Source organism: Oncorhynchus clarkii, chromosome 3, assembly GCF_045791955.1.
Source record: "Oncorhynchus clarkii lewisi isolate Uvic-CL-2024 chromosome 3, UVic_Ocla_1.0, whole genome shotgun sequence".
NCBI lineage: Eukaryota > Metazoa > Chordata > Actinopteri > Salmoniformes > Salmonidae > Oncorhynchus > Oncorhynchus clarkii.
This window is the reverse complement of record NC_092149.1, coordinates 43,757,877-43,782,635: the sequence shown is the minus strand read 5'-3', so window position 1 is coordinate 43,782,635 and position 24,759 is coordinate 43,757,877. Positions and strand designations below refer to the sequence as shown.

At 42.3% G+C, this 24,759-nt stretch overlaps 1 protein-coding gene across 26 annotated transcripts in view; it reads left to right on the top strand.

Annotated features, from left to right (window-relative positions):
- The window catches only part of LOC139395705 (E3 ubiquitin-protein ligase MYCBP2), a 350,297-nt gene that overhangs the window by 284,806 nt on the left and 40,732 nt on the right, over positions 1 to 24,759 (top strand). For 21 of the 26 annotated variants that reach the window (XM_071143146.1, XM_071143169.1, XM_071143125.1 and 18 more), the window contains 14 exons: positions 910 to 1,079; positions 3,220 to 3,464; positions 3,817 to 3,984; positions 4,188 to 4,345; positions 4,850 to 5,049; positions 6,657 to 6,815; positions 7,333 to 7,493; positions 13,670 to 13,826; positions 14,463 to 14,720; positions 14,854 to 14,919; positions 15,561 to 15,800; positions 15,904 to 15,993; positions 16,119 to 16,199; positions 16,429 to 16,695. In XM_071143146.1, coding sequence (XP_070999247.1) covers positions 910 to 1,079; positions 3,220 to 3,464; positions 3,817 to 3,984; positions 4,188 to 4,345; positions 4,850 to 5,049; positions 6,657 to 6,815; positions 7,333 to 7,493; positions 13,670 to 13,826; positions 14,463 to 14,720; positions 14,854 to 14,919; positions 15,561 to 15,800; positions 15,904 to 15,993; positions 16,119 to 16,199; positions 16,429 to 16,695 — 2,420 coding nt within the window. The remainder of the gene's footprint in view (positions 1 to 909; positions 1,080 to 3,219; positions 3,465 to 3,816; positions 3,985 to 4,187; positions 4,346 to 4,849; positions 5,050 to 6,656; positions 6,816 to 7,332; positions 7,494 to 13,669; positions 13,827 to 14,462; positions 14,721 to 14,853; positions 14,920 to 15,560; positions 15,801 to 15,903; positions 15,994 to 16,118; positions 16,200 to 16,428; positions 16,696 to 24,759) is intronic. The other 5 variants (XM_071143183.1, XM_071143175.1, XM_071143191.1 and 2 more) reach the window with 2 other exon arrangements.

Below are 24,759 nucleotides of genomic sequence, written 5' to 3'. Positions count from 1 at the left end.
TTGCAGACTCCATCAGGTTTTCTTCCAGAATGGTCCTGTATTTGGCTCCATCCATCTTCCCATCAATTTGAACCATCTTCCCTGTCCCTGCTGAAGAAAAGCAGGCCCAAACCATGATGCTGCCACCACCATGTTTGACAGTGGGGATGGTGTGTTGCTTTTACGTCAAACATAACGTTTTGCATTGTTGCCAAAAAGTTCAATTTTGGTTTCATCTGACCAGAGCACCTTCTTCCACATGTTTGGTGTGTCTCCCAGGTGGCTTGTGGCAAACTTTAACCTACACTTTTTATGGATATCTTTAAGAAATGGCTTTCTTCTTGCCACTCTTCCATAAGGCCAGATTTTGCAATATACGACTGATTGTTGTCCTATGGACAGAGTCTCCCACCTCAGCTGTAGATCTCTGCAGTTCATCCAGAGTGATCATGGGCCTCTTGGCTGCATCTCTGATCAGTCTTCTCCTTGTATGAGCTGAATGTTTAGAGGGACGGCCAGGTCTTGGTAGATTTGCAGTGGTCTGATACTCCTTCCATTTCAATATTATCGCTTGCACAGTGCTCCTTGGGATGTTTAAAGCTTGGGAAATCTTTTTGTATCCAAATCCGGCTTTAAACTTCTTCACAACAGTATCTCGGACCTGCCTGGTGTGTTCCTTGTTCTTCATGATGCTCTCTGCGCTTTTAACGGACCTCTGAGACTATCTACTAAATGTCGTTCCACTTCATGATTGTGTCCCACTTGTTGTTGATTCTTCACAAAAAAATACAGTTTTATATCTTTATGTTTGAAGCCTGAAATGTGGCAAAAGGTCGCAAAGTTCAAGGGGGCCGAATACTTTCGCAAGGCACTGTATGTTCTATTTAAGTTGGTGGATTTTAGCTTAATTTGTTGTTTTGTTTTGGGCAGGTTGTGGTCGCTATGCGGGAGGCCAGGGCTATAACAGCATTGGCCACTTCTGTGGGGGCTGGGCGGGAAACTGTGGAGACGGCGGGATCGGAGGAAGCACCTGGTACCTGGTGTGTGACCGTTGCAGGGAGAAGTACCTAAGAGAGAAGCAGACTGCAGCCAGGGAAAAGGTAGTGTACTTCTTGATGCTTCAATCAATTGTTGTTTTGTACCTTATCTTTACACATTAAATTCTCCAAGTTCAAATGGAAACTTAACAAATGGATACTTGGATAGTTAACCGTCAGGATTTAACAACATATTATGCTCAATATTCTAATTTCTCACTGTAATAGTCACAGTTCAGAGGATAACCTTTCGCAACCATGTACTTTCATAAACAGCCTTGGTAACATGGTTGTGACAGTCTTACAATGCATTATAACTGCATCATAATGCATTATTCCTACAAGTAGAGGTCTGCCCGGGACTGATTTATTTATCCCGCCTGCACCCGCAGCATTTCATACTGCACCCTCCAACACCCGCTGGCTTTCTGTCCGACTCCCACCTGCTACTGCAAGAACTTGTCCCGAACCCAACCGTAGTCCCTCTGTTATTTTAGGCATATGTAACGATGCAGCTCACTTATCAGTCATGGTCGCAGCTGTTTTGCGCCCTAAAGGAAATTTCAAAATGGGCAAAAATAACCTAAGCAATAGGTTTAATTACCAGAGATTGTCACGTGGCCCATTTTATTACTTGGCTATATCAGCAAATAGGCTAGATGGAGATTAAAGAGAGCTGAGTTGGAGAGACTTGCACTTTCTTTTGAGCTATTTTTTATAGACTACTTTATCAGAGCAGGTAGCTAACCAACCAGGCTCAATGTTAGCTAGCTAACACTAGGCTATAGCTAGCTAAGCAAATGGTCTGTGGTATGAATAATAAGGTCATATACTTAACGTTAGCTAGCGAGCCAACCAGCTAACGTTAGCATACTTGCTAGGTAAACAATCAACCATAGCACAACTCATGACGTTACTACCCTGCATGAATCTGCAGGTAGCTAACCAACCAGGTTCAATGTTAGCTAGCTAACATTAGGCTATAGCGAGCCAAGCAATGGCCCTTTCTGTCAAAATGAGTAATGAGTAATATCTGAAAATGTAGCTAGCTAGACTATCTTACCCGTATACATCATTCATGGTTAGATGCGTCTCCTGTCGGATGCCATGGTTGCCCTTGGTTTGAAGATGTCATCCGGAGACGGGTGTTTTCTCCATCTCCTTAGCTATTATACACTAATTCCACTGATTTCAAAACTTAGTCCTCCAAAAAGTGGAGAGCAACACTTTAATACACAATACATTAAAAAAAAGCAGCGTTAAACAGGATTACCAACACATACTGACAAGCTCAAATCGACAGAAGCATGCTCATCTCTCAGCATGTCCAGCCCACTCATTATCTCAACCAATCATGGCTAGCGGGAAGGTTGTTGACTTTTTTGGCAAAAACTATGCTCGTAATTTAACAATTTTATTCGTATTAACAGATGGCATGCAAGTTTGTTATTAAGGCACATGAAAGTTCATGTTCGAGAAGGCATTTCTGGCAAACGCATTTTGATAAAACATTTATTTAAAAAAGTTTACGTTCAAACGGTTCTCCTGTGAAATAGTGACCCGCGACATACGCCTAGTTTCCTGAAACGGGTCACAAATATGATTGATCAATATTTATTTATAGGCGATGTAGTAAACTATAGCTTAATCATGTTTAGGAGGTATATTTCCTTGGAACTGCATAGGCAGCCTACTCTATTTCATTGAGACCACACCTATACTAGGCGCACTTGATCTCGCACACCCAACTAGGATAGGCGAGGTAGGCTACTTAACTTGAAGCAGCGAATTCTGTGTGTGAATAATGCGACAAAGATGTCCTTTTTAATACAATAGGTAAGCTGACCCATAAAGTGCAGAAAGATGACCGTTTCCAAATAACCTGCGGGATAACAAAAAATATTTTAATCCCAAAGTTGTCTGATCTGACTGCACGCTTCCAACAGAAGCATGACAAATACAGACAGCGCCGCAATGATCTCTCTAGGGACCCGCAGCCCTCTGCCTACAAATATTACCACAAACTTTAACTCTACATTTTATTCATTTAGCAGAAGTTCTTATCCAGAGCGATTTACAGGAGCAATTAAGGTGCCTTGCTAAGTAACATTTTGGTTACTGGCCCAATGCCCTTAACTGCTAGGCTACCTGCTTTGCCCTCTAACCCATCCGTTACCTCTAACCACCCTCCCTACCCATCCAGGTGAAGCAGTCGAGGAAGAAGCCCCTGCAGGTGAAGACGCCGCGGGCGCTTCCCACCATGGAGGCCCACCAGGTGATCCGTGCCAACGCCCTGTTCCTGCTGTCCTTAAGCAGTGCTGCTGAACCCAGCCTGCTGTGCCACCACCCGCCTCGCCCGCTCCACTCCACACTGCCCAGCCTCAAGGAGGGTGTCTCGGACGAGATTCCCAACAAGATCGGCTGCCTTTACCTGCAGACGCTGGCCAGGTAAATGATGGATATCTATTGTGATGATCAAAATGACTGGAGAGACTGGGAGGGGAAAAATTAAAGGTGATTTCCTTTTATTTTTGCTTCCTAAACAGTCTCCTCCTTTAGTTTTATGCCCTTTGGGACAGCATTACACTTGAAGCGCTGTGACCACTTTAATTCAAGTGAGGATGATCATACATTTTGTGTGTGTAGTATCTTACCCATGTCCTGTGAACATGTTACACAGTGAAAACCATCATGGAATTTTTAACATTTATTTTCTATAAGGTAGCATCCACATAACCTAAACACTAAATCTTTGAACTACATATGATACATGTACGTAAACCTGTCTCCTCTCTTCCAGGCAACACACAGAGAACTTTGGTGGGTACACAGATGACAACCTGTTCCAGGACGAGATGAGGTACCTGCGCTCCACATCTGTCCCTGCGCCCTACATCTCAGTCACCCCTGACGCTTGCCCCAACGTGTTCGAGGAGCCCGAGAGCAACATGAAATCCATGCCCCCCAGGTAACACACCTCTTTTTGAGAGTAGAGATGAGCAGACTGATTATGTCTATGTGTGTTGTATGTGGTTGTAGCGTGTGTCATATCTGTGCGTGCTTGTGTGAAAGAGACTCGTTCCAGTGTGGTGTGACTGTGTGTGTGTTGTATTTATGTGTCATCTATGACATAAACAGATGGTCAACATTTCTTTGTTGTATCTCTTGCAGTCTAGAGACCAGCCCAATCACAGACAGTGACTTGTCCAAGCGGACGGTGTTCCAGAGGTCCTACTCTGTGGTGGCCTCTGAGTACGACAAGCAGCATTCGGCCTCCCCGGCCAGGGTCAAAGCCGTGCCCAGGCGCAGAGTCCACAGTGGGGATGCAGGTGGGTAAACCTTCCCCTAAACCACCAAACCAGAGGAATGTGATCCTATTTACTAGTATAGTCCATTAAACTAAGAGTTTTAGATGCAGACAAAAGTTATTCTACACTTCACCATTAACTCATGTACCTGGTGTTTACTACAAAATGATTATAATGATTATGGTAATGGTCATTGCATGAAAAAGACATTGAAGTGTAACTCTTTTTTTTGTTTTCATAGTATTAATTATTTGTAATTGTCAGCTGGAATAGGGTTGCAAATTACTAAGTGTTACCAATCATCATGACATTTGTAATACCGTATTTATTGTTTTGTTATTTATATCATATTTACACAATTGGTGGGTCTATTCCTGAATGATGATTGGTTAAAACCTGTTGTATAAAAGTGATAATGCCCCCAAAGACTTAATCTCGGGCCTAACAACCCCCATGCCAATATATCCTCCAAACACCAGCTTCTTGGGCATTATCACTTAATTGTAACACTGTCCTCCCCTCCAGAAGTGGGTTCCTCTCTGTTGCGCCACCCGTCCCCGGAACTGTCCCGTCTAATCTCGGCCCATGGATCCCTCAGTAAGGGCGAGAGGAACTTCCAGTGGCCTGTCCTGGCCTTCGTCATCCAGCACCACGACCTGGAGGGTCTGGAGGTGGCCATGAAGCATGCCCTCCGCAAGTCTGCCTGCAGGGTCTTCGCCATGGAGGTACGTCTGTCAAAGATACTCTTAATGTACACATGATGGTGTACATTAACTTCTCTGGGATATGTGGGACGGTAGCGTCCCACCTCGCCAACAACCAGCGAAAGTGGAGGGCGGCAAATTCAAACAACAAAATCTCATAATTAAAATTCCTCAAGCATACAAGTATTTTACACAATTTTTAAGATAAAATTCTCATTAATCCAGCCACAGTGTCTGATCTCAAAAAGGCTTTACAGCGAAAGCACCACAAACGTTTGTTAGGTCACCACCAAGTCGCAAAAAAACAGCCATTTTTCCAGAGAGAGGAGTCACAAAAAGCACAAATAGAGATAAAATGAATCACTAACCTTTGATGATCTTCATCAGATGACACTCATAGGACTTCATGTTACACAATACATGTATGTTTTGTTCGCTAAAGTGCATATTTATATTTAAAAAATCTCATTTTACATTGGCACGTTACGTTCAGTAGTTCTAAAACATGAGGTGATTTTGCAGAGAGCTACAAACCATGCAAAAGAGTATAACATTCAGAAAACAAAGCAGCCAAAAAGATATCCGCCATATTGTGCAGTCAACATTAGTCAGAAATAGCATTATAAATATTCACTTACCTTTGTGGAATCCCAGTTCCACAATAAATGTTTGATTTGTTTGATCAAGTTCATCATTTATGTCCAAATAGCTTCTTTTGTTAGGGTGTTTGGTAAACAAATCCATAAGTGCGTTCAGGTCCAGTCGGACGAAAAGTTCAAAAAGTTATATTACAGGTCGTAGAAACTTGTCAAACGAAGTATAGAATCAATCTTTAGGATGTTTTTATCATAAATCTCCAATAATGTCCCAACCGGAGAATTCATTTTTCTGTAGAAAAGCATTGGAACGAGAGGTAACTTTCTCTGACCGCGCGTCACGAGACCGAGGCTGCTGGCAGACCTCTGACTCAATCCCCTCTCATTCTCTGCCCCTTCACAGTAGAAGCCTCAAACAAAGTTCTAAAGACTGTTGACATCTAGTGGATGCCTTAGGAAGTGCAATATGACCCCATTTACACTGTATATTGGAATGGCAAAGAGTTGAAAAACTACAAACCTCGGATTTCCCACTTCCTGGTTGTTCTGTTATACTCCGACATCATTCAAACAGTTTTAGAAACTTCAGAGTGTTTTCTAACTAATACTACTAATAATATGCATATATTAGCATCATTAGCTACAGAGTAGCAGGCAGTTTTCTCTGGGCACCATCCAAGCTACTCAATACTGCCCCCAAGAAGTTAAATATTTCCCATAGGAAAATGTCTCATGCTTACTCTAGCTGGGCATTTGCAGTTGTATAGCACAATTAAACAGTTAGCTGTGTAATGTCAAATGCTAATGTGATTAGCCTATTGGCTAACCTCTTTGAGGTGTCAGTGGTAGTCGCTAGACGGACTTGTTAGAAAGGACAAAAGTGTAGGCAATATCTGAGATGATAAACTGATTAAAATGTTTATTTTTCTGAAGTAGTAGTACTAGGGTTAAGATTAGGTTAAGGTTAGGTTAGTGGTTTGAAAAGCACTGAAAAGGACTGAGCCACCATCTAACCCATATCCCCCTCCTCAGGCATTCAACTGGCTGCTGTGTAACGTGATCCAGACCACTTCGCTGCACGACATCCTGTGGCACTTTGTCGCCTCCCTTACCCCGTCACCATTTGAACCCGAGGAAGAGGAGGAGGATGAAAATAAAGCCCATGGGAACAAGGAAATTGTGATTGAGCAGGTGATGTTTGATTATTATTATTTAACCCTGCTGGTCATCTATGAACATCTTGGCCATGTTCTGTTATAATCTCCACCCGGCACAGCCAGAAGAGGACTGGCCACCCCTCATAGCCTGGTTCCTCTCTTGGTTTCTTCCTAGGTTCTGGCCTTTCTAGGGAGTTTTTCCTGGCCACCGTGCTTCTACTCCCACATTGCTTGCTGTTTGGAGTTTTAGGCTGGGTTTCTGTACAGCACTTTGTGACATCAGCTGATGTAAGAAGGGATTTATAAATACATTTGATTGATTAAGAATCCAGGACCTGGGTGATTGGAGGGGGGGGGTCGCATGTCGTCTCTTGTGAAACAGGTCTCTTCCAAATTAGATTATCTCAATGAGACAAACCTGGATACATAAACGTTTTTATTTGAGGTACCAGTACAAACATTTTCTATATTCAGACATAGTCTGAAGTCATTTCATCATTAATATGTGTGTTTTTATAAACTTTTCAATCATATTTTCTTCATACACACAGGAGAGGGACTTTGGAGTGTGTGAGCACCCGCTGTCTGACATTGTGATTGCCGGGGAGGCCGCCCATCCCCTCCCACACACCTTCCACCGCCTCCTCCAGACCATCTCTGACCTCATGATGTCACTTCCTAGTGGCAGCTCCCTGCAGCAGATGGCCCTCAGGTACGGTGGCCCCTGTTTCTCAGAGTTCACCTCCACTTTAAACTCAAACCTGCCTTCAGCTAAATAATTTTAACCATACACTTGGACAGAGCATATTATCTTGCAATAAGACGAAAGCTATATCTTTTAAACAGCTTGGAAAATTCCTGAAATGATGTCATGGCTTTAGAAGCTTCTGATAGCCTAATTGACATCATTTGAGTCAATTGGAGGTGTACCTGTGGATGTATATCAAGGCCTACCTTCAAACTCATTGCTTGACATTATGGGAAAATCTAAATAAATCAGCCAAGACCTCACAAAAGAAATTGTAGACCTCCACACATCTGGTTCATCCTTGGGAGCAATTTCCAAATGCCTGAAGGTACCACGCTCATCTGTACAAACAATAGTACGCAAGTATAAACACCATGGGACCCGGCAGCCATCACACCGCTCAGCAAGGAGACACATTCTGTCTCCTAGAGATGAACGTACTTTGGTGTGAAATGTGAAAATCAATCCCAGAACAACTGCAAAGGACCTTGTGAAGATGCTGGAGGAAACAGTTACAAAAGTATCTATATCCACAGTAAAACGAGTCCTATTTTGTATTTATTTTACCTTTATTTAACTAGGCAAGTCAGTTAAGAACAAAATCTTATTTTCAATGACGGCCTAGGAACAGTGGGTTAACTGCCTGTTCAGGGACAGAACGACAGATTCGTACCTTGTCAGCTAGGGGATTTGAACTTGCAAACTTCCAGTTACTAGTCCAACGCTCTAACCACTAGGCTACCCTGCCGCCCCTATATCGACATAACCTGAAAGGCCGCTCCGCAAGGAAGAAGCCACTGCTCCAAAACCGCCATAAAAAAGCCAGACTACAGTATGTAACTGCACATGGGATCATACTTTTTGGAGAAATGTCCTCTGGTCTGATGAAACAAAAATAGAAGTGTTTGGCCATAATGACCATCGTTATGTTTGGAGGAAAAATGGCGAGGCTTGCAAGCCGAAGAACACCATCCCAACCATGAAGCACAGGCTTGTCAGCATCATGGTGTGGGGGTGCTTTGCTGCTGAATGGACTGGTGCACTTCACAAAATAGATGTATCATGAGGTAGGAAAGTTTTGTGCATATATTGAAGCAACATCTCAAGGCATCAGTCAGGAAGTTAAAGATGGGTCGCAAATGGGTCTTCCAAATGGACAATGACCCGAAGCATACTTCCGAAGTTGTGGCAAAATGGCTTAAGGACAACAGCGTCAAGGTATTGGAGTGGCCATTACAAAGCCCTGACCTCAAGCCTATAGAAAATTTGTGGGCAGAACTGAAAAGGCGTGTGCGAGCAAGGAGGCCTACAAACCTGACTCAGTTACACCAGCTCTGTCAGGATGAATGGGCCAAAATTCACCCAACTTATTGTGGGAAGCTTGTGGAAGGCTACCCGTAACGTTTGACCCAAGTTAAACAATTTAAAGGCAATGCTACCAAATACTAATTGAGTGTATGTGAACTTCTGAACCACTGGGAATGTGATGAAAGAAATTAAAGCTTAAATAAATAATTATCTTTACTATTATTCTGACATTTCACATTCTAAAAATAAAGCGGTGATCCTCATTTTTACTACGTTTAAATGTCAGTAATTGTGAAAACTGAGTTTAAATGTATTTGGATAAGGTGTATGTAAACTTCCGACTTCAACTGTAAGTACGGTCACTGTTGGGATGGCATCATCGATTCACTTATTGATGAAGCCAGTGACTGATGTGGTGTACTAAGATTCCCGGGAACATATTTCAGTCTGTGCTAGCAAAACAGTCCTGTAGCTTAGCATCAGCGTCATCTGACCACATCCTTATTTTAGCAAGTCACTGGTACTTACTGCTTCAGTTTTTGCTTGTAAGCAGGAATCCAGAGGATAGAGTTATGGTCAGATTTGCCAAATGGAGGGAAAGGGAGAGCTATTGGGTTTCTTCCTTTAAACGTTGCGAGCTTACACCGCAGGACTTAGAGGTACCCAGCGTCACGACTTCATTGCGAAAGAGCAACACAAGGGGCTTAGAGCGCTCATTACGCATTTGAGTCCCAAGGTTTTTATATGATCAATCATATCAATTGGTTCCAGTCAAGTCCCAGTCAAAAATTAGGATACACCTACTCATTCCAGTATTTTTCTTTATTTTTACTATTGTCTACATTGTAGAATAATAGTGAAGACATCATAACTATGAAATAATACCGGTCTTCCACGTGCCCTGCGGTCTGTAGTACAGACATGGCCTGCTCTCCCTTATGTAAGGAATTAGGCACTTTCCCATGTTTACTACAGTATGTATTGTAGACTGCACAGTAGCCTAATAAACAAGTAAACACATTTCGTTAATACAATAATGATTAAAAATAGTCTTTCAAAATGCAGATGTTGATTTATTTATGGGGCCATAACGAATTACTATGGGAATAAATATCACTGATTTACAGAAATATTGGAACAAAGTTGTCTTATGAAGGCAAACAATTTAGAATCCTCCAATCCTACTCCTGACCGTCATGTTGTACAGTGCCATATTTTCGATTCCATCCTAACGGTTTTCGTTTTTCTCTGAATAGAAACACCATAATATTAATCTAATTGATTAAGCCACATTTATTCGAATCACTCCCATATACTATGTTATTACAGAAAAGGTTTTAATTTCTCTGGTAATGCCAATACGGAACACTATCAAATGCTTCTCAAAGATGCCCTCTGGTGGTCAAACTAGCAATAACTTGCAGTAACAGAAAAAATGTCTGACAATTAAATGACGTGCCACAGAATGCTGCAGCAACACTCAAGGTGTCCCACAACTTTTAACGGAGGAACCACTGTATGTACTCCAATTTTTGTCTCTGTGTGGCGTAAAGGTGGTCTAGTGTTTATTTTCCTCTGCTTGCCCATTTAACATGCTGGTAGAAATTAGGTAAAAACAGATTTAAGTTTCCCTGCTTTAAAGTCCCCGGCCACTAGGAGCGAGCACTGTCTCTGGATGAACATTTTCTTGTTTGTTTATGGCCTTATACAGCTCGTTGAGTGCGGTCTTAGTGCCGACATCGATTCGTGGTGGTAAATAGACTGCTATGAAAAATATAGATGAAAACTCTCTTGGTAAATAGTGTGGTTAACACCTTATCATGAAATAATCTACCTCAGGCGAGCACAACCTAGATACTTCCTTAATATTAGATTTCGTACACCAGCTGTCTTTCTTGCTAATAGACCGAACACCCAGCCAGCTATATGCTATCCATGTCGTCGTTCAGCCACAACTCGGTGAAATATAAGATATTACCGTTTTTAATGTCCCTTTGGTAGGATAGTCTTGATTGGAGCTCATCCATTTTGTAATCCAATGATTGCACGTTGGCTATTAGGACTGATGGTAGAGGGGGGTTACTCACTCGCCGTCGGATCCTTACAAGGCACCCCGACCTACGTCCCCGATATCTCCGTCTCTTCTTCATGTGAATGACGGAGATTTGGGCCTTGTGAGGTGTCTGAAGTAAATCCTTTGCATCCGACTCTATTCCAGAACGAGGTGAGTAATCGCTGTCCTGATATCCAGAAGCTCTTTTCGGTCGTAAAGAGACGGAGGCAGAAACATTGTGTACAAAATAACTGACAAATAACGGGAAAAAACACACACGACAGCACAATTGGTTAGGAGCCCATAAAACGGCAGCCATCTCCTCCTCCGGCACCATCAATTGAAAGATGAATTCCACAAGATCTTTCTGCAGGACAATAACTTAAAACATAAGGCCAAAATTGTTATTTATTTTTGTTTAACCTTTATTTAACATATCTACACTGGAGTTGCTTACCAATAAGACGGTGTTTGTTCTTGACTGACCGAGTTACAGTTTTAACTTAAATCTACTTGGAAATCTATGGCAAGACCTGAAAATGGTTGTTTAGCAATGGTCAACAACCAATTTGAAGGAATTTTGAAAATAATAATTGGCAAATATTGCACAATCCAATTGTGGAAAGCTCTTAGAGACTCAGCCAGAAAGACTCACAGCTGTAATCGATGCCGAAGGTGTTTCTTTAAAGTATTGACTCGGGTGTAAATACTTATGTAAATGAGATTGTCTGGATTTAATTTTCAATACATTTGAAAATGCTTCTAAAAACATGTTTTCACTTTGTCATTATGGGGTATTGTGTAGATGCGTGAGAGAAAGAAAAATCCATCCAACAAAATGTGGAGTAAGTCAGTGTTTGAATACTTTCTGAAGGCACTGTATTTTTCTTTGGTTTTGCCACAATAAATTCTATTGAAAAGTGTTTTGATGACTAGATTACTTTTCTACTCCCTTCCCTGAAAATCCCACGCCCAATAATTAATTGATAGGTATGAAACCCTACCAACCCTGTGACCCACAAAACATCAATTTTCTTTCTCAAAATGGCAGTGTTATCAGGTAGGGCATTAAACTGTCAACTTGAACATTTTTGCATAAACATCTGGCCATAGATTATGTTCACATGCAAACATATTATTAATGAATCATAAGAAAATTTGATATTTTTGGGCAGCTATATATATATGTATATATACATTTCACCCTGAATCTGCAATTAAAATAATTAACTTTTGATCCAGTAATATGGGTCATATTTGAACGGTTTGGGCTAGAGCAGGGGACTCCAACCATTTATTTCAAAAGAGCTACTTCATAAAAATAAACGGTCTTGCGAGCTATTCATATTCATTCTGCGTAATTTGTTTCTGTGTAAGCCGAATTTGATGAATAGAGACAAAGTACAGCACGGCATACATAATGTGATTGCGTTTTGGTTCTTATAACCACACACCATTCTACTGAAGCCTACCTTGAGAATCGTGCCTTCTTAAGATGAGAGGAAATTTGGGTTTTACGATGATGGAGGATCATCCTGGTGAAATGACCCCACCACTCGTCATCGTACAGAACTAGTTCCCGGCTGCGCCTCACAAAAGGTCAGTTTGAAATGCGCCAATTAAGATTTGAATTTTGATTACAATGTGTGCATAGGCTATTGTTGTTTAACGGAATAGCCTGAAATGGTTTTTACAGCTCAGATTTACTCAAGTGCATACAATGCAGGCATAGCCTATAGGCCTAGTGTTTTTTAAAATATTTATTCATTCGAGTTCACAGTGCAAACCGAGCTTCCCGTAGCGGACAGTTTTTGGTACAATAAGAGTACCATTACACCCCTAGATTTAATCATGTAATATTAGGCATACTGATTATTTCTCCGTATCTACTTGCGAGCTTCTCATTGACAGCCCACGAGCTACCTAACATGAATTGGCTGATGGAAGATAAGGCTACTCAGTCCAGAGGCTGCGACACAGCAAAGCCTAATCAGACATGCCCATGTACTCTTATAATCTCCACCCTGCTTTGCTAGAAGAGGACTGGCCACCCCTCAGAGCCTGGTTCCTCACTATAGGTTTCTTCCTAGGTTCCTGCCTTTCTAGAGAGTCTTTCCTATCCACCGTGCTTCTACATCTGCATTGCTTGCTGTTTTGGGTAATAGGCTGGGTTTCTCTATAACACTTTGTGACATCTGCTGATGTAAAAGGCACTTTATAAAAAATGTATTTGGTTCTTACAGGCAAAGTGAAATTATACAATGAATTTACTCTCAAATTATATTTAACACCCTGAGTGCATCAGACATGAAACAACAATACAAATGTAACAGCACAACAAAATAAATAAACCATTTTCCTTTGCAGTTCTTTTTCATTTTAACACCAGCGGTGTAACTAGCACTTTCTATTAACTGAACTGAACCAAAACAGTATGTCGCGCGGAAGTGAAGCAAAACTTTAGTGGTCAAAACCATTCAACTTGAGGCAACGGGGGTTGGGGGTGCAAAATGCAATCTTACTTCTAAAATATTTTAATACAGACTAGTTCAAAACATTAAATCAATGAAAATTACAAATGGATCATTTTCTAGTAATAGAGTGAGGTTGCAAAAAATATATCTATTTGAAAGTGGTGCTGCAGCTACTCCGTTTTCTCCATTGCTCAGGTGCCTATGGGTGCACCATTCTCCAACCAACTTAGCTACCACTGTGTACTGATCAATGTGAGTGTGTGATCTCACCGTTGACCCGGAGTGTGTCCCCCTCTTTCTATCAGGTGTTGGAGTCTGAAGTTCAAACAGTCAGACCACCAGTTCCTGCACCAGAGCAACGTGTTCCACCACATCAACAACATCCTGTCCAAGTCGGACGATGGCGACAGCGAGGAGAGCTTCAACATCAGTGTGCAGTCTGGCTACGAGGCCATGAGCCAGGTGAGACAGAATCCAATAGGAGAGCCACACTCATAGGGCTGTTTTCCCGGACCCATATTAAGCCTAGTAGTGGACTAAGAAGTTATTCAAATAGGGAATCTCCTTTGAGAATGATTTTTAAACCAGGGCTGGATCTGGGAAACTGGCCCATGATGTTTTGTGGTGGCTAGCTTGACCTTATGAAAGCAGGTAAAGAAGAGACTAGGTGAGTCAGGTACCACAAATGCTGTCTGAGACCCAAGGTGCAGACCAACACAACAGATACCTGAGTCGTGTTCATTAGGGAATGCAAAAAAAAAACAAAAAAAAATGTTATTTCTTAAGTCCAGGTATTCCCTCCTATTTTCAGTCTGCTTTCTTCCGTTTAGTGCCTAATGAACATGACCCTGGACCTTCTTTATTGATAAAATTATAACTTTTTTGTGGGACTAGGTTTAGGAGTAACTACATTGTAAAATGTTTTGATTTTAAATGTGTTGTATCCACTTGTGTGGCTGAAATAAAAGCATTTAGGATTGCTAGCTAAATTGTAAAATCTTTTCTGTTATCCTCTATGGTTTTAAATGCATTGTATCCACTTGTGTGGCTGAAATGTTAATTTCTAAATTGTCCAATAAATCTTATTTATCTATATAGCTGGGAGGTGTTGAACATCATTTGACCTTCCAGGAGCTGTGCCTGGTGACCAGTCTGAAGGACCTGACCATCTTGGTGGACATCAAGACGTCCAGCCGACCTGCCATGATTGGCAGCCTAACGGACGGCTCCACTGAGACCTTTTGGGAGTCGGGAGATGAGGACAAAAACAAGACCAAGAGCATCACCATCAGCTGCGTCAAGGGCATCAACGCCTCCTACGTCACCGTGCACGTGGACAACTCCCGCGATATCGGGGTGAGTAGAGGACTGAAAGGGACGTATTTCTCCAAAATCCAATTAATTAATAATTAACCACAATCTAAGATTAATGGAAAAACTGTCTGTTTTCATAGAGAAGAGCGGCTTTAATATCAATCTCACTTCACAGAACAAAGTCACCTCCGTGACGTTCCTGTGTGGCAAAGCCGTGGAGGACCTCTGCAGAATCAAACAGGTTTGGCCTCTTATTTTTGTAATTTTCTAAAAATACATAAAAAAATCCCCCAAGTTATGAACTTGAAGGAGAGCGATGCATTGAATGGGACACAGACATAGGAGCAGTTGGATTCATACCCACGGTAACACACACTGAATATGTATTTGTATTTATTATGGAACCCCATTAGCTTCCTGGGCTCCAGCAAAATTAAGGCACTTATACAATTTTAAAAACATTACAATATATTCACAACAGATTTCAAAACACATTAATTAACACATATGTGCTGCAGGCCATGGCTTTACACGCCAGACCAGCCCCAGGCATCTGATTGGGTATGTTGTGTAAATAAGGAAAGGACTTAAATAATCACCCTAAGCTGTGCCTCTGGTTAAAAGTTGGTCACTATATGTATTGCACTACTAATTGGGAATATAAGTGAGATACAGCCTAATATAGCTAACCACTATACTACAGCATATGGCAATCTTACAGCAATTAAAGCCCTTCTGTACAATGTGTATTGTAATTTGCTGTACGTAATAAAATCTGTTTTCAAAAGAAGGAACAAAAGAAAAGCAGTACTAAACATTTTGATTCACCCCGGTGTCAATACAACCTTAACTCACCAATCCCTTCTCCCCACCTCTCTCCAGATCGACCTCGACTCGCGTCACATGGGCTGGGTGACCAGCGAGGTTCCTGGGGGAGACCACCATGTGATCAAAGTGGAGCTGAAGGGGCCCGAGAACACGCTGCGGGTGCGCCAGGTCAAGGTGTTGGGATGGAAGGAGGGCGAGAGCATCAAGATTGCGGGTCAGATCTCGGCCAGCGTGGCCCAACAGAAGAACTGTGAGGCCGAGACACTCCGCGTGTTCCGCCTCATTACCTCACAGGTCGGTTCAACTGTCAATCACACTATGGGGTCAAAATGTTCACTTTAGATCTAAGAGAATTGGCTAGGTTAAAGTTTTACCGTTGGTGTGTGTGTGTATGTAGGTGTTTGGGAAGCTGATCTGCGGAGATGCTGAGCCCACCCCTGAACAGGAGGAGAAGAACCTGCTGTCATCACCAGAGGGAGAGGATAAGGTCAGGGGTCATGCTGTATACCAGGGGTTCCCAACCTTTTTCACCCACTATTTCACACTGTAACTTTTTAGCAAATTAAGATGATAAATATTGTTGTTTACATTTTATTGTTTACCTGTCATCAGGCGCCTTCAGATGCAGACCTGAAGGAACACATGGTGGGCATAATTTTCAGCCGGAGCAAGCTGACCAACCTGCAGAAACAGGTCAGTAGTCTCCTACCTGACAACCTATGGAATACCTGGCCAATATAGTGCAATTAACTACAATATAAAACTACAATACAATGTGATCTCTGGCTACAATAATCCTCAGTAGCAGGCTTTGAGGGACAGGGTTCAAGCCCCTGACTCTGCTTACCCTCTCCATGTTATCTTAACACTTTAAATCGACTTCATATCCCTCTTTCGCTTTCCTCACCCTTCCCCCTTCTAGGTGTGCGCCCACATAGTCCAGGCCATTCGCATGGAGGCGACCCGTGTGCGTGAGGAATGGGAGCATGCCATCTCCAGCAAGGAAAATGCCAACTCGCAGCCCAGCGATGACGACGCCTCCTCAGACGCCTACTGCTTCGAGTTGCTCTCCATGGTGCTGGCACTGAGCGGCTCCAACGTGGGCCGCCAATACCTGGCCCAGCAGCTAACACTGATGCAGGACCTGTTCTCGCTGCTGCACACGGCCTCGCCGCGTGTCCAGAGACAGGTGGGCAGTGTTATTTTCGTCATCAAGAATTGTGACTAAAATAGACTAAAAACACTAATTTTTCAGTGGTAATTGACGAGAGATAGCTGGCTAAATAGAAAAAACTAGAACCAAAAAAAAATCTCTGCCACTAAAATCTGACTACTAAGTGGACTGGACAATAGTTTTTGGAGAGATTGAGAGCATTTCAGTGATAAGCACAATTAATATTAGAAGCACAGATGTGCAGCCTAGTTCTGTTCATTAGTGGAAAAGACACGCCGCACCCGGCACCCGTCCTTCATCAGCTGGTGAGCTGCCTGGGAGCAAGCGATGAGTGTGGGCAGACAGGCTCCGTTCTGACTCCGCTTCCGATTATACACATCGTGCAGACGACTCTTGCTTCCCCATAGCTAATCAGTCACCACCAGCCTTCTAGTTATATACCCGTTGCTTGGTTATGAAACACAAGCTGCTTTATGAAATTAAAAACAATATTAGCATTAAGTTTAATAGTAAAACAATAGTCTAGCTATGTTTTTCTCTCCCTTGAGTAAAGAAAGGTTTTAGATTTTGTAGTCTCACTCAACCCTCGCACTTTACCCACTGCATTTCATGGCTAGGTTCTGTAGCCCGACGTACTAACCAAGTCTCCCTCTTTTCCTCAGAGAAAACAGCATTGCCGTTCAAAAGATATGACCCATAATACCGGTGCTAAGTTTTTTTTAATTTCGATTGTTCATTGGCGGGCCACATTTTGCATTCATTAAGCATATCGCTGGCCGTTCTAAATCTAGGCTACTTGCTGACCGGACCGTTAATCATTTGTTTAGGCTACACCTTGTTCAGTCATGTTACCTCATTACCTAGCTATAGCTAACAACCTGGAGCGCGTTCAGCAGGATGCAGCATTTTTTAACTTTCAGATAGAAATATGTTATGGACGAGAAACATGCCTCTAAAGGCGTCAGCATGCTTCTGTTCTTGAGTAATCCAAGATGGCATATTTTTTATTTATATATTTGTAATAATGACAATTACAACAATACTGAATGAACACTTATTTTAACTTAATACATCAATAAAATCAATTTAGTCTCAAATAAATAAGTAATGAAACATGTTCAATTTGGTTTAAATGATGCAAAAACAAAGTGTTAGAGAAGAATGTCAAAGTGCAATATGTGCCATGTAAAAAAGTAAACGTTTAAGTTCCTTGCTCAGAACATATGAAAGCTGGTGGTTCCTTTTAACAGGATTCTTCAATATTCCCAGGTAAGAAGTTTTATGTTGTAGTTATTATAGGACTATTTCTCTCTATACCATTTGTATTTAATATACCTTTGACTATTGGATGTTCTAATAGGTACTTTAGTATTGCCAGGCTAATCGCGGGAGTTGATAGGCTTGAAGTCATAAACAGCACAATGCTTGAAGCACAGCGAAGAGCTGCTGGCAAATGCAAGAAAGTGCTGTTTGAATGAATGCTTACGAGCTGCTTTCTACCACCGCTCAGTCAGACTGCTCTATCAAATCATAGACTTAATTATAATAAACACACAGAAATACAAGCCTTAGGTCATTAATATGGTCAAATCCGAAAACGTTTATTCTTTCAGTGAAATACGGAACAGTTATGCATTTTATCTAACGGGTGGCACCCCTAAGTCTAAATATTGCTGTTACGTTGCACAACCTTCAATGTTATGTCATCATTGTGTACAATTCTGGCAAATTAATTACGGTCTTTGTTAGGAAGAAATGGTCTTCACACAGTTCGCAACGAGCCAGGCAGCCCAAACTGCTGCATACACCCTGACTCTGCTTACACAGAACGCAGGAGAAGTGACACTAGTTGAAGTCCCTAGTTGAAAGAAATTCATGTTAGCAGGCAATATTAACTAAATATGCAGGTTTAAAAATATATATGTGTGTTGATTTTAAGAAAGGCATTGATGTTTATGGTTAGGTACACATTGGTGCAACGACAGTGCTTTTTTTCGCGAATGCACTTGTTAAATCACCCGTTTGGCGAAGTAGGCTGTGATTCAATGATAAATTAACAGGCACCGCATCGATTATATGCAACGCAGGACAAGCTAGATAAACTAGTAATATCATCAACCATGTGTAGTTAACAAGTGTGATTATGTTAAGATTGATTGTTTTATATAAGATACGTTTAATGTTAGCTAGCACCTTACGTGACTCCTTGGTGCACTCGCATAACAGGTATTCAGCCTGCCACGCTGTCTCCTCGTGGAGTGCAATGTAATCGGCCATAATCGGTGTCCAAAAATGCTGATTACAGATTGTTATGAAAACTTGAAATCGGCCCTAATTAATCAGCCATTCTGATTAATCGGTCGACCTCTACTCTAGAGACAATACCTCGCTCATCGTCACTCAATGCCTAGGTTTACCTCCACTGTATTTCCCTCCACTGTATTCACCTACCATACCCTTGGCTGTATATCATGCCTTAAATCTATTCTTCCGTGCCCAGAAACCTGCTCCTTTTACTCTCTGTTCCGAACGCACTTGTCGACCAGTCCTTATAGCCTTTAGCCATACCTTTATCCTACTCCTCCTCTGTTCCTCTGGTGATGTAGAGGTTAATCCAGGCCCTGCAGTGCCTAGCTCCACTCCCATTCTCCAGGCGCTCTCAGTTGTTGACTTCTGTAACCCGTAAAAGCCTTGGTTTCATGCATGTTAAAACTTCTTGTGACTCTCAAACCCGGATCCGGGAGCGTAATCATCGCCTGACACAAATTAGCATAACGCAACGGACATAAATCTTCCTAGAAAATATTCCTATTCATGAAATTCACAAGTGAAATATATTGGAACACAGCTTAGCCTTTTGTTAATCACCCTGTCATCTCAGATTTTCAAAATATGCTTTACAGCCAATGCTAGACAATCATTTGTGTAAGTTTATCATAGCCTAGCATAGCATTATGCCTTGCTAGCAGCAGGCAACCTTGTCACGGAAATCAGAAAAGCAATCAAATAAAATCGTTTACCTTTGATGAACTTCGGATGTTTTCACTCACGAGACTCCCAGGTAGATAGCCAAAGTTCATTTTTTCCCAAAATATTATTTTTGTAGGCAAAATAGCTCCGTTTGTTCTTCACGTTTGGCTGAGAAATCGCCCAGAAATTGCGGTCACCACAACGCCGAAAAATATTCCAAATTAGCTCCATAATATCGACAGAAACATGGCAAACGTTGTTTATAATCCATCCTCAAGGTGTTTTTCTAATATCTATTCGATAATATATCCGTCGGGACAATTTGTTTTTCTCTAGGACCGATTGGAGTAATGGCTACCTCTGTATTTTACGTGAGAATCTCTCTCGGAGCCACCATGTGACCACTTATGCAATGTGGCCGCCTGCGGCTATTCTTCAACAGAAATGCGTAAAACTATGTCACAATGCTGTAGAAACCTTGGGGAATACGTAGAAAGCGTAAGCTCGTTGGTGGTACATTCACAGCCAAATAGGGAGTCATTGGAACGCAGCGCTTTCAAAACCTGGGGCACTTCCGGATTGGATTTTTCTCAGGCTTTCGCCTGTAACATCAGTTCTGTTATACTCACAGACAATATCTTTACAGTTTTGGAAACGTTAGTGTTTTCTATCGAAAGCTGTCATGAGAAGCCTCCTCCCTAAATTTGTTTTATTCACTGCTTTAGCACACACTGCCAACCCGGGTGTCCTAGTCGTGTCTGAATCCTGGCTTAGGAAGGCCACCAAAAACCCTGAAATTTCCATCCCTAACTATAACATTTTCCAACAAGACAGAACTGTCAAAGGGGGTGGAGTTGAAATCTACTGCAGAGATAGCCTGCAGAGTTCTGTCATACTATCCAGGTCTTTGCCCAAACAATTTTAGCTTCTACTTATAAAAAATCCACTTTTCCAGAAACAAGTCTCTCACTGTTGCTGCTTGCTATTGACCACCTTCTGCCCCCAGCTGTGCCCTGGACGCCATATGTGAATTGATTGCCCCCCATCTATCGTCAGAGCTCATACTGTTAGGTGACCTAAACTGGGACATGCTTAACACCCTGGCTGTCCTACAATCTAAGCTAGATGCCCTCAATCTCACACAAATAATCAATGAACCTACCAGGTACAACCCCAAATCCGCAAACACGGGCACCCTCATAGATATCATCCTAACCAACCTGCCCTCCAAATACACCTCTGCTGTCTTCAACCAGGATCTCAGCGATCACTGCCTCATTGCCTGCATCCTTAATGGGTCTGCGGTCAAACGACCACCCCTCATCACTGTCAAATGCTCCCTAAAACACTTTGGCGAGCAGGCCTTTCCAGTCGACCTGGCTCGGGTATCCTGGAAGGACATTGACCTCATTCCGTCAGTAAGAGGATGCCTGGTTATTCTTTAAAAGTGCTTTCCTCACCATCTTAAATAAGCATGCCCCATAAAAAAAAAATTGAACCAGGAACCAGGTTCACTCCACCTGACTGCCCTTGACCAGCACAAAAATATTCTGTGCGTACTGCATTAGCATTGAATAACCCCCACGATATGCAACTTTTCAGGGAAGTTAGGAACCAATATACACAGGCAGTTAGGAAAGAAAAGGCTAGCTTTTTCAAACAGAAATTTGCATCCTGTAGCACAAACTCCCCAAAAGTTCTGGAACACTGTAAAGTCCATGGAGAATAAGAACACCTCCTCCCAGCTGCCCAATAAATCCACTATAATTGGGAATTTCAAGCATTTTTCTACGTCCGGCCATGCTTTCCACCTGGCTACCCCTACCCGGTCAACAGCCCTGCATCCCCCACAGCAACTTGCCCAAGCCCCCCGCATTTTTCCTTCACCCAAATCCAAATAGCCAATGTTCTGAAAGAGCTGCAAAATCTATTATCCGCCGCAATTGTTGCAACCCGTTTTACTAGCCTGTTCAACCTCTTTTTGTATCGTCTGAGATCCCCAAAGATTGGAAAGCTGCCTCGGTCATTCCCCTCTTCAAAGGGGGAGACACTCTAGACCCAAACTGTTACAAACCTATATCTATCCTACACTGCCTTTCTAAGGTCTTCGAAAGCCAAGTTAACAGATCACCCACCATTTCGAATCCCACCGTACCTTCTCCGCTATGCAATCTGGTTTCCGAGCTGGTCATGGGTACACCTCAGCCACGCTCAAGGTCCTGAACGATATCATAACCGCCAGCAATAAGAGACAATACTGTGCAGCTGTATTCATAGACCTGGCCAAGACTTTTCGACTCTGTCAATCACCACATTCTTATCGGCAGACTCAACAGCCTTGGTTTCTCAAATGACTGCCTCGCCTGGTTCACCAACTGCTTCTCAGACAGAGTTCAGTATATCAAATCTGAGGGCCAGTTGTCCGGATCTCTGGCAGTCTCTATGAGGGTGCCACAGGGTTCAATTTTCGGGCCGACTCTTTTCTTTGTATACATAAATGATGTCGCTCTTGCTGCTGGTGATTCTCTGATCCACCTCTACGCAGACGACACCATTCTGTATACTTCTGGCCCTTCTTTGGACACCGTGTTAATTAACCTCCAGACGATCTTCAATACCATACAACTCTCCCTCCGTGGCCTCCAACTGCCCTTAAATGCAAGTAAAACTAAATGCATGCTCTTCAACCGATCGCTGCCCGCACCTCCCCGCCGTCCAGCATCATTACTCTAGACGGTTCTGACTTAGAATATGTGGACAACTTCAAATACCTAGGTATGTATAGTTAGATTGTAAACTCTCCTTCCAGACTCACATTAAGCATCTCCAATCCAAAATCAAATCCAAAATCGTCTTCCTATTTCGCAACAAAGCATCAAAGCACTCATGCTGCCAAACATATCCTCGTAAAACTGACTATCCTACCGATCCTTGACTTCTGTCATTTACAAAATATTCTCCAACACTCTACTCAACAAATTGGATGCAGTCTATCACAGTGCCATCCGTTTTGTCACCAAAGTCCCATATACTACCCACCACTGCAACCTGTGTGCTCTCGTTGGCTGGCCCTCGCTTCATATTTGTCGCTAAACCCACTGGCTCCAGGTCATCTATAAGTCTTTGCTAGGTAAAGCCCCGCCTTATCTCAGCTCACTGGTCACCATAGCTGCACCCACGCGTAGCACGCACTCCAGCAGGTATATTTCACTGGTCACCCCTAAAGCCAATTCTTCCTTTGGCCGCCTTTCCTTCCAGTTCTCTGCTGCCAATGACTGGAACAAATTGGAGAAAAAAAACACTGAAGCTGGAGACCCATATCTCCCTCACTAACTTTAAGCACCAGCTGTCAGAGCAGCTCACAGATCACTGCATCTGTCATAGCCCATCTGTAAATTGCCCATCCAACTACCTCACCCCCATACTATTATTATTTATTTTTTCTTTGCACCCCAGTATCTCTACTTGCACATTCATCTTCTGCACATCTATCACTCCAGTGTTTAATTGCTAAATTGTAATTATTTTGCCACTATGGCCTATTTATTGCCTTACCTCCCTTATCTTACCTCATTTGCACACACTGTATATATACTTTTTCTATTGTGTTATTGACTGTATGTTTGTTTATTCAATGTGTAACTCTGTTGTTGTTTGTGTCGCACTGTTTTGCTTTATCTTGGCCAGGTCGCAGTTGTAAATGAGAACTTGTTCTCAACTGGCCTACCTGGTGAAATAAAGACTTTCACTTGACAAACTAGAAAAAACATCAATAGTGATGTTGGTCCATATTGAGACTTCCTCAATATAGTCAGAATTTATATAAGATAACTCAAGAAATCTAACATTAATTTAGTTATTTTTGCCGAGGAGATCTTAGTCCTGGAATTTTACATCTAACTGAGATGTTTGGTGCATTATTTGTCAATGAAATAACGTGCTTGAAAATGAGTCGTCTCTCGTTGAATGACAAACACTTCATTGAAGAGTCCCTACTGTTGACCAATCAACAAGGTGCGTAGACTTTGTTGACCAAGGTGCGTAGACTTCAGCTACTGGCTTTGGCTTGCCTTGAGAAAAATTTTTTGCCTGCACGAACAGCCGAAAAAACCCTTGCCAAAGACCAAAGCGAACAAAAATATACCAAAATGTCATAATACAGTGCATTCGGAAAGTATTTAGACCCCTTGACTTTATCTACATTTTGTTACATTTACAGCCTTATTCTAAAATGGATTTTTTTCCTCTATCTACACACAATACCCCAGATCTTCAGAGACTTGTCCCTTAGCTACTCATGCAATGTCTTGGCTGTGTGTGTAGGGTCTCTGTTCTGTTCTGAGCGCTCTGGAGCAGGTTTTCATTAAGGATCTCTCTGTACTTTGCTCCGTAAATCTTATCCCTCGATCCTGACTAGTCTCCCAGTCCCTGCCACTGAAAAACATACCCACAGCATGATGCTGCCACCATGCTTCACAGTAGTGCCAGGTTTCCTCCAGACATGACAGTTGTCATTCAGGCTAAATCGTTCAATATTGGTTTCATCAGACCAGAGAATCTTGATTCTCATGCTGGTGCCTTTTGGCAAATGCCAAGCTGGAGTGGCATCCGTCTGGCCACTCTATCATAAACGTCTGATTGGTGGAGTGCTGCAGAGAAGGTTGTCCTTCTGGAAGGTTCTCCCATCTCCACAAAGGAATTCTACAGCTTTGTCAGAGTAACCATCTGGTTCTTGGTCACCTCCCTGAACAAGGTCCTTCTCCCCCAATTGCTCAGTTTGGCCGGACGGCCAGCTCTAAGAAGTCTTAGTGGTTCCAAACCTCTTCCATTTAAGAATGATGGAAGCCACTGTGTTCTTGAGGACCTTCAATGCTGCAGACTTTTTTTTGGTACCCTTCCCCAGATCAGTGACTCAACACAATCCGGTCTCGAAGCTCTATGAACAATTGCTTCAACCTCATGGCTTGGTGTTTGCTCTGACATGCACTGTCAACTTTGGGACCTTATATAGACAGGTGTATGCCTTCCCAAATAATGTCCAATCAACTGACTTTACCACAAGTGGACTTGGAATCACGTTTTTGATTTGTCATTATCGTGTATTGTGTG